Source organism: Mandrillus leucophaeus, unplaced genomic scaffold, assembly GCF_000951045.1.
Source record: "Mandrillus leucophaeus isolate KB7577 unplaced genomic scaffold, Mleu.le_1.0 Scaffold13, whole genome shotgun sequence".
NCBI lineage: Eukaryota > Metazoa > Chordata > Mammalia > Primates > Cercopithecidae > Mandrillus > Mandrillus leucophaeus.
In genome coordinates this window covers 7,377,372-7,390,297 of record NW_012101254.1, presented here as the reverse complement: position 1 = coordinate 7,390,297, position 12,926 = coordinate 7,377,372, and the positions used below count along the sequence as shown (strand labels likewise).

Below are 12,926 nucleotides of genomic sequence, written 5' to 3'. Positions count from 1 at the left end.
GTGTTAGCCAGGATGGTCTCGATCTCCTGACCTCGTGATCCACCCGTCTCGGCCTCCCAAAGTGCTGGGATTACAGGCTTGAGCCACCGCGCCCGGCCAAGTTTCCCTTGTTAACAATTGCTCTCCAGTTCCTATGAAAGCACAGAGCCTTAGGGGGCCTGGCCACAGAACACAACCATCTTAGGTCTGAGCTGTGAACAGCAGGGGTGGTGTGTGTGTGCTCTTTCTCTGCTTGCCAGACTTTCTCAATAAACCCTACTGTTTATATTTACATGCTACTGGTGGTATGTGTCTGGGACTCCTTTGCACAGCAGTTCTTGTTTCCCGCATGCTAGGTCTGGGCTGCCAATCTCTTGCCTAAGGGCAGAGCCTCGTCTCCTCTCTGGCTATTGGGGTTAGCTACCTTGTTGGAGCTGGCAAAGCCATTAGTGTTGACGTCAGGGGTGACTCCTGAAGCTGCCATATACGTGCTGCCAATGGTTTTGATCTTGGTGATCACCCGGAACTTGGGATTGTCCAGGAGCTGGGGCCAGGATTCAGAAAAGAATTGTCAGCAGTCAAGGCAGATGAATGACCCAACCCAGTGACAGATGTACCTGTTTACAAGGACCCCACTAAACCCAAGAGACACTTTCCTATCAAAGTTGTTACTTAGTCTACCGCTCATCTGCCACGTGACCCTGGGAGAACTTCCTGACATTCTGGGCCTCAATTTCCACAACCTCAACACTGACATAAAATCACCAGTCTCCTAGGCGGGCTGCGCGCGTGTGGAAAAGCATTCTCCCTGGTATACAGGTTACCCAATCAATGCTGACCGGCTCTGAATTTGAGGAGAGGGTCCCAGGACAGAGAGGTCTCCAGATGTTGCTTGGCCAGTCCTTACCCTGTGACCCTGTGGGTGAGTTCCTGGGCTCCCACCTCCCCTCCCCTTTCCCAGCCCAGTAGTTCCAGGTGGCTGCAGAAGTCTGTGTATTGCGGAAGGGGCTTATCTGGGATGGTGGAGCCAGTTTCTCTGGCCTCTGCAGCCTATCCTAGGATGTGATGTAGAGTGGGCCGGCTTCATCGCCAGAGTGCGGGGTGGGGACTCACAGAGTCAAAATCCGAGATGATTTCATTGAGGAAACGCAGACACTCGATACCGCCATTGTTGATGCTCTCCTCTGTGTAGAAGTCAGCAAAGTTGGGCAGGGAGGCAAACATGACTCCAATCTCATCATACGTCTGGCTGTACAGCTCCTAAAAAGAGGCAGGGCCAAAGTGCTCAAAGCATGTCTGACTGACTGGATGATGTGCTGGAGAAATGCATCTGTCTTCCACACACGACATGTGTACTCAGCTTTTTGTATTCACACATCAGTCAGATTATCCCAGCCTCTTTTTTTTAAAAAAAAAAAAAAAAAAAAAAAAAGAGTCTGGGTCTTGCTATGTTTCCCAGCCTGGAGTGCAGTGGCAACAAACAAGCACGATTAGGTACAATTGAAGCGCACTGCGGCCTCAAACACCAGGTATCTGGGACCACAGGCACATGCCACCATGCCCGGCTGTAGATTATCCCAACTCTGAATAATTTAAAAATAGCTCATTGCTACTTTTTTTTTTTTTTCTTGAGAGACAGAGTCTTGTTCTGTCGCCCAGGCTGGAGTAGAGTGGCACAATCTCGATTCACTGCAACCTCCACTTCCAGGTTCAAGTGATTCTCCTGTCTCAGTTTCCCAAGTAGCTGGGACGACAGGTGTGCACCACCACATCCAGTTAATTTTTGTATTTTTAGTAGAGACGGGGGTTTCACTATATGTTGCCCAGGCTGGTCTCAAACTCCTGACCTCAGGTGATCCACCCACCTCGGCCTCCCAAAGTGCTGGGATTACAGGCGTGAGCCACTGTGCCTGGCCACTACTTCGAATAAATTTTAAAACAGCTTCTCTAGTTCCTCTAACAGCCCCAGCAGTGAGGAAGAGGGTACTGTGGAGCTGGGAACCACTTTGGCGAAGTTCACAGGCAACAGAAAGGTGGGCTCTAGCGAAAAGTCTTGTCTTCTGACACATGGCCTCAGAGCCGTATGGCCCACGTCACCATGCCTACAGCAGTGCCCTTTACAAGAGGCCGGAGAAACTCTTTTGCTTATATTGTGTTTGCTGTTTAGGTTCAGCCCTACCTGGCCCCAGTCCCCTGTCCCTGAGAAGGCCTGGGCCCAGGGGGGTTCCCTGAAACAAAGAACAGATGGAGATGCATGGCCTCATGGTTCCGGGCTGAGGCCACACCCCTCACCTCATCTCTCTTCTTGGACCCCAGGAAATGGCGTGCCACGTGCTCAGGCAACATGTTGGTGACCAAGGCCTCGTTCCAGCGTCGCATCTCATAGACACGTTCCTTCTGGTCGTGGACCTCAATCTTCCACAAGAAAAGTGTCCGTGCCAGTTTTTCTACCTACAGACACAGACAAGGCGAGGCATGTGCTCTGAGCTGGCCACTGGATAGAAGGATGAAAAACGGGAACAGCCAGGCATGGTGGTTCACGCCTGTAATCCCAGCACTTTGGGAGGCCAAGGCAGGTGGATCACCTGAGGTCAGGAGTTCAAGACCAGCCTGGTCAATATGGTGAAACCCTGTGCCTACTAAAAATACAAAAATTCACCAGGCATGGTGGTGGGCAACCTGTAATCCCAGCTACTCGGGAGGCTGAGGCAGAAGAATCATTTGAACCCAGGGGGCAGAGGTTGCAGTGAGCCAAGATTGCACCATTAGACTCCAGCCTGGGCGACAGAGTGAGACTCAGTCTCAAAAAAAGAAGAAAAACAGGAACATGAATAGAGGAGCTCCCCTTGGAAAGGCTGGAGGGAAGATGGCTAAATGGCAAGGGAAGTAAGACCCTGCAAGGATTCCCCCTCATCAAAAGGCCACCCAATAGTGCGGTGCAGTTTCCAGCCCCCATAGTTACAGCAGATATCCAGGAGGCCTTCTGGGACCTAATTTCAGCTGCAGGTCTGTCTCGTGGAGGTGGCAGCAGTGGGGATCTCCCAGCTCAGGGGGGAGTCCCCTTTCTAAGCAGGTGCTATTTGGATGAGAAGTGGCTTGGGAAGGCTGTACTTCCCTGGAAAGTCACTAGGGGGCACTTGAGCTAACACTGAGCCGGAAGTACAGAGGTTCTTTCTCCTCCCTCTTTCCTCCCTTTTCCTCTGTTGTGGGGTTGGTGGAGGGGGGCGGTCACTTGTCACCCAGGCTGGAGTGCAGTGGTGTGATCTCAGCTTACTGCAGCCTCAACCTCCCAGATTCAAGCAATCCTCCTGCCTCAACCCCCCAAGTAGCTGGGATTACAGGCATGGGCCACCATGCCTGGCTAATTTTTGTATTTTTTAGTAGAGACAGGGTTTCACCATGTTGCCCAGGCTGGTCTCAGACTCCTGGAATCAACTGATCCTCCACCTCAGCCTCCCAAAATAAGCCACTGCACCCGGCCTTCTCTTTTCCTTTTAACCCAACAGAAAGTCCATCAGCTCCCTTCCCTTTCTCTTCCGGCTCCGTGGTCAGTTGTGCTAATGTCCCTCAGCGCCATGGGGAGTGCAGGGGCCATGAGCCCCTGGCCTAGGGGATAGAGATTTGATTCAAGATGTTTGTGCCTTCGCTCTGTCCCCTCCCGCCCTCACTCCCATGCTTCCTTCACCATCCTGGAGGGGGTCGGATGGAAGAGGTGAGGCACTGTCTTCCTGTGTGACTGAGGAAGGAGCCTGAATATAGAAAAGGCGGTGGCCTGACCAGGCTCATGTGTGGGGCTGGGTAAAGGGAAGCCTCAGTCCTTAGGAGCTTGGGCTCTTAGGTCCCAGGGCTGCTTCTCAGGAGGCCCTGTGGGTTGTGGGCACAGAGCGGGGATCGTGCAGGCGGCACTCACGTGGCGGGAGAAGTAGTAGAAGCTCAGCATCATGAGGAACACCATCACCGTCATGGAGTACTTGGAAGGCACCAGGGGCAGCCTGCTGGGCAGAGCGCGTGCAACTGAAAGGGCCTCCCGGAGGGGGCCCGATTCCCTCCGACTAGACGGTGCTGCTTCTTGCCACCCCAGCCCCAGAGCTCACCCCAGCTCCTTAGGCCCTTTCACATCAAGTCGGGCTCCCCCTGGGCAGTAAAGCTTTCTTAACTCACTGGCCTCCTCTCCAACAGCCGGGCAGCCCCTGGCCCCTCCTGGCTACACCTGGTATTTACATCAGGGCTGCTCCCCAGGTGTTTAAGAAACACTGCATTGCCTGACTGATCACAGAGGTAGCTACGACCATGCAGGAATTTGCAGAAGAGACATCAGTGATGGGATTTCATAGCCACGGGACTGGGGTACAATCTCACCATGGCTTTTTATGTCATTCGTCCATATTTTTATGTGGAGCTGTGGTTAGTTTCCATTACTGTATGGTATTTCACTACATGAATATACCAGTTATGTATCCATTTCCTGTTGATGTCATTTGGGTTGTTTTCATTTGTTTTGAGGGAGGGGGTATGTCTATTACGAACAGTGCCACCTTGGATATTCTCATACATATATCCTGGGACATGAGTATGTGCATAAATTTCTCTAAGATACATATATATACACACATATACACACGTCTGCATGGGCGTGTATGTAGGAGTGGAATTGCTGGAACACAGGTTTATTTTCAGCCTTACTAAATAGATCAAAATATTTTCTAACGTGCCTGTACTAACTCATACTCCCATCAGGAGTGTAAGAGTTACTGCTGTACTTGATATTGTCAGACTTATCTGGACCAGTACGTGTGTGATGGTATTTCATTAGGGTGTGACTGGCATTTCCTTGATTACTTGAGTGCCATTTATTAGTGGCCATTTAGAGTTCTTCTTTTGTGAAGGGCTATGCAGGTCTTACCCCTCTTCTATTAGGTCATCTTTTTATTTCTAAACTTTCTTGAAGGTCTCATTCAAGTCACTGAGTCATAAAATTTTAAAACCTTGGCACTGGCCACGACCTTAGAGAACTTCTGCTTCAGTATCCTCCTCAAGAGATGAAACTGCCACTCATGGAAACTGACCTGCCTGTGACCCACAGAGAATTACTGCCTGCTGCAGGCTCAGAAGCCAGGTCTAAATCCAAAGCGTGTTCCTCTCTCCTCATTTTCCTGCTGCTTGTCTGTCCTGTCAGCCAGTTACATGCAGCTGCCATCCACCTGGCAGTTCCTTCCCTCCTCACTGCACTGCTGCTGCCCTCCAAGCCTCACTGCCCTTCACGCAGAGGCCTGGATGTCCAGGTCCCTATCAGAATCATCCTGCCTCTGCTGCCGCCCTCCTGGAGGAACCCATGCCAGCTCCTCTAACCTGCATGTGCTAGGTCACGTGCCTCCTGGAGGGTGAGATCACAGGGCTTGGGCCTGTTGTATTCCTGTCTCTAGAAGAGGGACTGTGAGTGCAGGCCAGGAAGGGAAGCCGTGGCCCTTACCCGTCAGTGCCGTTGAGCCCAGGGGTGAATCCCTGCATCTTCTCTAAGGTCACCATAGGTAAGCTGCTGGACAGATAACAGCACAGTCAGGCCGCATCTGGGAACAAGAGCCTGATGCCCAGCCAGACACCGGGGTATCCCAAGTCCTCCACTCGGGGACAATGGGAAGAATCTATTCCCAGGTCCTAGCCAACCAGTGATGCGTCTGTGAGCGGCCAGGAACTCTGGCTCTTGAACAAGCCTCTGAGGACCCCTAGTGGCAGAAAGCCACCTCAGCACAGGCCCATGAGCTCAACTGAGGACTTTGCCTTCGCGGGTGGGAGGAAGGAGACAATACAGATCCCCAGTCGCGCTTCATCTTACTCATGCTCCCGAAAACGCCGGTGGTCGTATTCATCGAAGACGGGGCCCCAGGCGTAGAGGTTGATGGCGGCCACGGCGCCCGCGACGAGCAGCATAAGCGTGAGCTTCACCATGTGGCTGACCTGCACCAGCATGATGGTGGCGATGAGAGACAGCACGGCCACGTAGTTGTAATACTTGGGGTTCTCCAGGCAGCCGCCCTTCGTCTCCATCCCTGCTGTCGCGTTGCTGGGTCCTGTGTAGTACTGGAGACAGCTGAGCTGGAGGCCAGGATGGCAGGAGGAGACACACGTTCAAGAGAACAGCATGTGCTGGTCACAGAGAGCTGTGCATGGCAGTGTGCGCTCAGCTGCCACCTCCCAGGGCTCCCCCAGAAACACCGGGAAAGATGGGGAAATTTACCAGGGACGAATCATACGAAAGTTAGTAACTGCAGCTAAGAGCCTTGCTGTTGCCTCATTTGACATTCACAAAAACTCTGGAGTATTTTTAGTACTGTGCCTGTTGTACAGAAAACTCAGGCCAGATTTGCCCAAACACAATTAGCAAGCAGAAAAGCCAGAAGTAGGAGCCAAGTCTTTAGGCTTCAAATCCAACATGTTCTTCCCCACATCACACTGTTGCTTCAGGAGGCACCACGGGGCCATGAGCTCCACTCACAGCCTCCCCGTGATGACAGCTAGTCTCTGCCCAAACCCTTCCACTGGGGGGACACTCTGCCTTCTGGAGTCTTCACTGGTTCTGCTACTGGGTGATGCGGCCGGGAGAAAGTGTATCCACAATCAGAATCAACCCAACGTTTTTGTAACTTTCACCCACGGGGGCTTGTCTTGCTTGCGCGATTCCTGGCATATCTATATTCTAGCATGAGCAGTTGTTGCACCTCCCTAAGCTTTTACTCCTCCATGAGTGACAGCATCTCCAGGTGTCCTGTACAGTGTCCAGGACCCTGTGCAGTGGTGACCCCCACACCTGGGTGCCAGGTTCCAGGCGTATTGTGACATGCAGGGGGCCTGGGGCTTCCCTTCCCTGGGTAGTGGGCACCAGCAACCCCTGGCCAAGGTAGGCTCTGGAGCCCCTAACTCCTCATTCCAATTGGACTTTTTTTTTTTTTGAGATGGAGTCTCGCTCTGTCGCCCAGGCCAGAGTGCAGTGGTGCGTTCTTGGCTCACTGCAACCTCCACCTCCCAGGTTCAAGCGATTCTCCTGCCTCAGCTGCCCAAGTAACTGGAATTACGGGTGCGTGCCACTGTGTCTGGCTAATTCTTGTATTTTTAGTAGAGATGGGGTTTCACCATGTTGGCCAGGCTGGTCTCGAACTCCTGACCTCAAGTGATCCGCCCACCTCAGCCTCCCAAAGTGCTGGAATTACACGCATGAGCCACCGCGCCCGGCCCCCATTGGACTTCTGATTAGCTGCAGCCCTGGAGCTTTTTCACTTATACCACTGCCAGAATAAGTCTCCATGCTGGTTGTATTCCTGTGCTCCAATTGTTAAAATGCAACAATAACATTAAATTAGAAAAAAAGGAAGACAGTGTATATGGTACTTCGACAATTAGAGGAGGCCGTGACAACTGACAAGAGAACATCGATGACAGCTCCAGGCATGTAGTGCTCAATATGTGCCCAGTGGTTCTAAACCAATAGATCTGGGCTCCCAACTCCTGTCCCTTCTCCTCAAGAAAGCATTTGGCTGCCCCCTCAGGGAGGAAGAACACACAGGACCAGGACTTAGAACTGCCTCCATTCTGGATTCTGTCACTTCCTGGCTGTGTGACCTAGAGCAAGGGAATTATTATTAATTCTCCCAAAGTGCTGGGATTACAGGTGTGAGTCACCGTGCCCAGCTGATTACTCTTTTTGAGCGTTTGTTTCTCCATATGAAACTGCAGATACTAGTACAACCGCTCAGGACTTTCTCACAGATTAAATGAATCAACATACATAAGGCACCTAGCACACACAGGCCTGGGCACATGGAACTGGGCTCTTGGACTCTGGGAGAGGAGTTTCAAGGAAACAAGTGCATCCCAGAGGATCCCTGGATGACAGGGACAAGACTCCTTCCACTAGGCAGGGATGATGTGTTTGGGAACCTAAGAGCCACTCCAAAGCTACATGACGGTGGAGGGACGGATTGAGAAACTGCTCGTGTGACCCAAACAGGAGCCCTTCTCCACTGAGAATAGGGGCGTCCCTTCAACAAGGACAGCAGGAGCTCACCATGTCCACGACATTTGCCATCACCAGGATGAAGATGGCAAGCATGGCCCAGGTGTTCCTGGCCCAGCGGGTCCGGTCAATCCAAGTCGAGAAGGCCACAAGCTTCTTAGGAAAGGCCTAGAAGGAAAGGAATTTCAAGGGCCATGAGCCTTTGCCAGCCCTTTCTCCTGCAGACGTGACTGCCAGCAACTCAGGCTGCTCCCATATTCCAGTTCCAGGAGCCTCAAAAGGGGCTCTGCCTGGGAGTCGCCCGACAGCTGACAAAGGGGCAGAGCTGAGAAGAGGGCGTGGGAGTTCTGGCGCTGCGTCGGACCTCCTCCAGGTGCCTGTGCAACAGCACAGCTTCCAGCTCGCAGCCCTCTCCACAGCACATGCGCCGACGAGGTGAGGCCAGGGCAGAGAACAGTTTTCAGGGCTGCTCGTCTCTGGTCAGCTACTCCTGCCTGTCCTGGCTCCAAGTGACCTGGCGAGCCACCTGTGAGATTCATGTTCCTAAACACTGCTTTACCTTTGTCATTCTGATAAAAAAAAAACCTCTGCTTGGTACCCCAGTGCCGTACAGGAGAAAGTTTTAATCCTTTTAGTCTGGCTTCTAAGGGCCTTCACAGTCAGGGCCAACCCACCTTCCAGCTGGCCCTCCAACTACTTCTCTACCCAGGTTCCTGTGTACCCAGACTCTGCCGTACTCATGTGTGCCACAGCGCCACGGCCTGCCACAGCCCAGCCACGGCCCAACCAAGGCCCACCATCGGCCAGCCACGGCCTGCCACAGTCCACTATGGCCCAGCACCGGCCTGCCACGGCCTGGTGGCCCAGCCAGAGGGAGTGCTCTGCTGATGGTGAATGAATGGATGGGCAAGTGCCTGGACCGTCCTAACAGAAGAGTGTCTGTCTGTCAGGATTTGACAGAAAGAATAACTCCATCACCACCCAGTTTTACAGGGAGTGCCACTCACTTCCAGACGCTTCCAAGCTCAGCAGAAAAGTGCCTCTTACCCTGGGAAAGATGGCAGCCAGGGAGCAGATGGTCAGGATGAGGAGCAGAAGCTCCCCCACCACGAAGGTCACATAGTTTGTCATTAGCCTGTGACAGAGAGAAGACAATTGGGAGGGGCCAGAGGGGACAGTGAGATGGGGTGAGGGGCTAGGAGGCAGGGGACGGGGGACAAGGGACAGGGGGCGGGGGCAGGGGGCAGGGGATGGGAAGGCCTCTCGGCACAGCACGAGCCCATGCCTGTGCCTGTACAGCTCCACGCGGTGCCAGGGAATTGCTGCTGCCTGCCGTGTAGAACAGGACAAAGGCCCTGATGAGAGGGGCTGCCAGCTGAGTGCCGGCCTGGGAGCGGCCACTCTCCAGCTGCAGCTGCTGCCTGGGACATTTCCCAGAGAGGGAACGACTCACAGGTGGCCTGGGCACAGCCCAGGATAAACTTGGGCAGGGATCTTAGGAATGCGCCCCGGCCATGTCACTGTGCTAAAGGGACAGAGCACGGAGCAGCATTGCTCCCTCGCTGCCGGGGGCTGCTGAGTCCGCCTATGGCAGCCACCCCCAGCTTCACCGTGGACACACTCTTAACACATCCACCTTAACCCGATGACTCCGGGAAACCTGCCTTCCATACCCTCTGCTCACACCCATCCCCATTTAAACCCTCCCTGGAAGGTGCCCTTGCCAAGAGCCCCAGAAGCCTCCTGGTAGCTAAATCCACGTCCCATTTTCAGTCACCTCTCGCCCCTCCTTGAGACACTTTTCTCACTTGGTTTCTTGAGTCCCTGCTGGTACGTTTCCGTCCCTGTATCTGGACACGCTGCCTTGAGCTCAGCGAGTCTCGTGTTACCGCACAGCCTGCATGCGGGCGACGCCAGGTTCACGTCTCCAACCCCACCCGCCCTCTCAACTCCAGATCATGGACTCTGGCCTCCTTGGCTTGTGGGCATTAAAAACTTCACGCATCCCAAACCGAACTCCTGATCTCTGCGTCTGCACTTTCATCTTGCCACCTCGTCCCCATCTTGGCACCCCCGTCCTGCCAGTTGCTCAGATCAGAAGCCCAGGAGACGTCCTTAACTCCACACTCATGCCCCACAACCAATCTGCCAGCAAATCCTGTCAGTTCTGTCTCCAAAATACATTGAGCATCCATTCGTCAATCCAGAAAATTCAGAATCCAACCACTGATCCTCCTCTCTCCTCGGCCTGGCCTGGTTGCCACAGTAGCTTGTCTGGGTCACTATCTGGTCTCCTCTGGTCTCACTGCTCCCGCTGTGCTCACTAAGCGCTGTTCTCAGCAGAAGTGAGCCTCTCCAGGCATATGTCACAACGAGGGACTCCTTTGCTCCCTTGTTCCAGCAGCCTCCTGTGTTAAGAGTGGAATCTGGCGCCCTGCGGTGGCGTCTGAGGCCCCACGTCTCTGAGCTGGACTCCTGCTACTCCTTCCAGTGGCCCCTGTTCCCGCTGCAATGCCTCCTCACCGTGCCTCCAGGGACCAGGCCACTCCAGCCTCAGCACCTCTATCCGAAGCAGGTGTCCCCCAAATAGCAGAAGCCTCACCCCTCACCTGCTTCCGGGCATTACTGAAATATTACTCTGCCAGCAAGGCCTGCTCTGATCATCCCACATCAAAATGCAAACAAAGCAAAGCCCCCGGGCAGCATACCCACTTCCTTCCTTGCCCGCCCTGGATCTGCAGTACTTACTCCTGCATGGATGCATATTTTACTTGTTTAATTGCTTATGCCTATAGCTTCCCCTGCCAGAACCCAGGTCCCATGAGAGCAGGGGTTTCTGTATGCCGCATCACTGCCATGGCCCCAGCCAGCCCCTGATCGCCAGACACGAAGCAGACAACCAATCGATACTCATGGAATCAGTGAATTTGAGCCTCACCACAGTCCTGAGTGTCAGCTGGGGCAGGGGTTGTTCTCCTCATTTCACAGATGAGGAAACAGATGGTGCCGGAGCCTGCAGTGACCTGCACATGGTCACACACCCACAATCTTAGATGATGTGACTGAGCCCAAGGCTCCCAGCAGGATTACAGTTTGTCAGGAGTAATCCTCTGTGACGGGGAATCCCCGATTGGCCGAGGGGAGAAAGGGAGAACGAGAGTGGTCATCACCCTCAGACAGGGCTTCACCGGCTGGGGACTCCAGGAGGCCCACCTTGCCCTGGAGGGCCTGCTGCTGTGTTAGAGAGGGGTCAGTCTGTGCCCAGAGCCTAAAATCTATATCAAGATGAGCCAAGAAAGGGGCCAGGTCAGCCTTGGTGACTGAGGCTGATGCAGTGTCCCCATCTTTGTCCCAAGAATCACTGTGGGCCCATCCAGCCAAGGTCTCCAGCCTTCTGGAGGCCTCTGTTCCTCAGCTCTCTCGATCCTGGCCAGATCCCCATTCTGACGCTAGGACTGCTCCAAAACCTGGGGCGACATAAAGGAAGGAAGCCCAGGGTGCCATCTAGCACTCTTGGAGCCCGTGGGGCCATCCCAGTGTGGGTCAGGGAGCAGAGACAAGGCTTGCTCCCCAGTGTGAGGCTCCCGCTGAGACGCCTGCCTCCCGGCACCGCCGCAGCCGAGGAAACTTGTGGCCCTGCCCTCCCTCACCAGGGGTCGATGAGTATCTCGACCAGAGCCGTGCAGAGCAGGACGACGCAGGAGCAGCTGAAGGCAGCCCCACTCTGCTTCTCCTTCTCCACCGAGTAGCGCGTTTCCATCTCGGGGTCCATGAACCGCATGGACAGGAAGAAGGTGTTTCTCTTCTTTACTCTGCAGTGGGAACAAGCCCCATGAATCCCAAATGCCACACCTGCCTCAGCCTAGCAGGGGGGCCGTATTTGGGATGCCCGGTTTCCTGAATCCCTTGTCAGGGCCCGGGAGGAGCGGTGGGGCCTGGACGCCTCCGGGTGGCGCTTACACTTGGGCAGACTCTCGCTCCAGCAGGGCCTCGTTGAGCAGCTGGTTGAGCTCGTGCTCGTCTTCGGAGGCGTCCACCACTCGGTCAGCCAGGTCCTGAAGGCGCAGCCTCCGGCGCGGGTTGGGGAATGAGGGGTTGTCGGCCTGTGAGCCAGGGAGGCAGCGTGAGTGGGGCAGGTGGGGCAGATGGGACAGAGTGGCGGGAAGGAGCTGAGAAAGACGGAGGTGGAGGAGGAAAGGAACAAAAGAGGGCATACACGGAGGACCAATCCCTCCAGCTCCACAATCCCTTTCCGGGAAGTCCTCCCCATGCTCCCAAGTGGCTCCATGTGGCCTGGGTCTACACCCAACGCTCCAGGCCTTCCTGGCTCCCTGGGCCCCACCAGAGCTCTGCAGGGAGGGTGTCGAATGACAGCATTGTAGGGAGCCCCTGGCTCCCGAGTAGGAGACTTGTAATCGAGACAGCTGCGGGTTGGGACAGTCCTGGCACTTCCTGCTGTGTAGATGTGGGGGCCATATACATCGGCACCCTGGGGACATGAATGGCTCCCAGCTCTAGGGCTTCAGGGAACTATTAAAGGAACTCCCATCTGGTTCATTTGCAAAGGAAGATCTGAGGGGGAAGCGATGGGAGAGAAAAGAATGTTCTCATCACTAGAGGGCTGATAAGGGGCGGGTAGGTGGAGCTGGGGCACCCATTACCATTTTATTCCCAGTTCCAAGGAAGAAGTATCAACTCCAAAAACAGGAATCCTGGCTGTGATGACACAGCCATCAGTCTAAACAATCACTGAGACTGGCACGCTCAATAGCTGAGAGCTGTCTGAACGGGTTCAACAGTGCATCTGGGAGCCACAGTCAAGACTCCCTGGGGCCGGGCGTGGTGACTCACGCCTATCATCCCAGCACTCCGGGAGGCTGAGGTGGGTGGATCACTTGAGGTCAGGAGTTTGAGACCAGACTGGCCAACACAGTAAAAC

At 54.3% G+C, this 12,926-nt stretch overlaps 1 protein-coding gene across 1 annotated transcript in view; it reads right to left on the bottom strand.

Moving 5' to 3' along the window:
* Positions 1–12,926, bottom strand: part of ADCY3 (adenylate cyclase 3) — a 122,139-nt gene that overhangs the window by 8,263 nt on the left and 100,950 nt on the right. Inside the window, exons 11-20 of the mRNA XM_011972700.1 lie at positions 11,948–12,090; positions 11,638–11,799; positions 9,035–9,122; positions 8,039–8,155; positions 5,813–6,072; positions 5,450–5,512; positions 3,890–3,971; positions 2,272–2,430; positions 1,093–1,239; positions 404–523 (exon numbers count right to left, since the gene is read on the bottom strand). Of these exons, the coding sequence (XP_011828090.1) occupies positions 404–523; positions 1,093–1,239; positions 2,272–2,430; positions 3,890–3,971; positions 5,450–5,512; positions 5,813–6,072; positions 8,039–8,155; positions 9,035–9,122; positions 11,638–11,799; positions 11,948–12,090 (1,341 nt within the window). The remainder of the gene's footprint in view (positions 1–403; positions 524–1,092; positions 1,240–2,271; positions 2,431–3,889; positions 3,972–5,449; positions 5,513–5,812; positions 6,073–8,038; positions 8,156–9,034; positions 9,123–11,637; positions 11,800–11,947; positions 12,091–12,926) is intronic.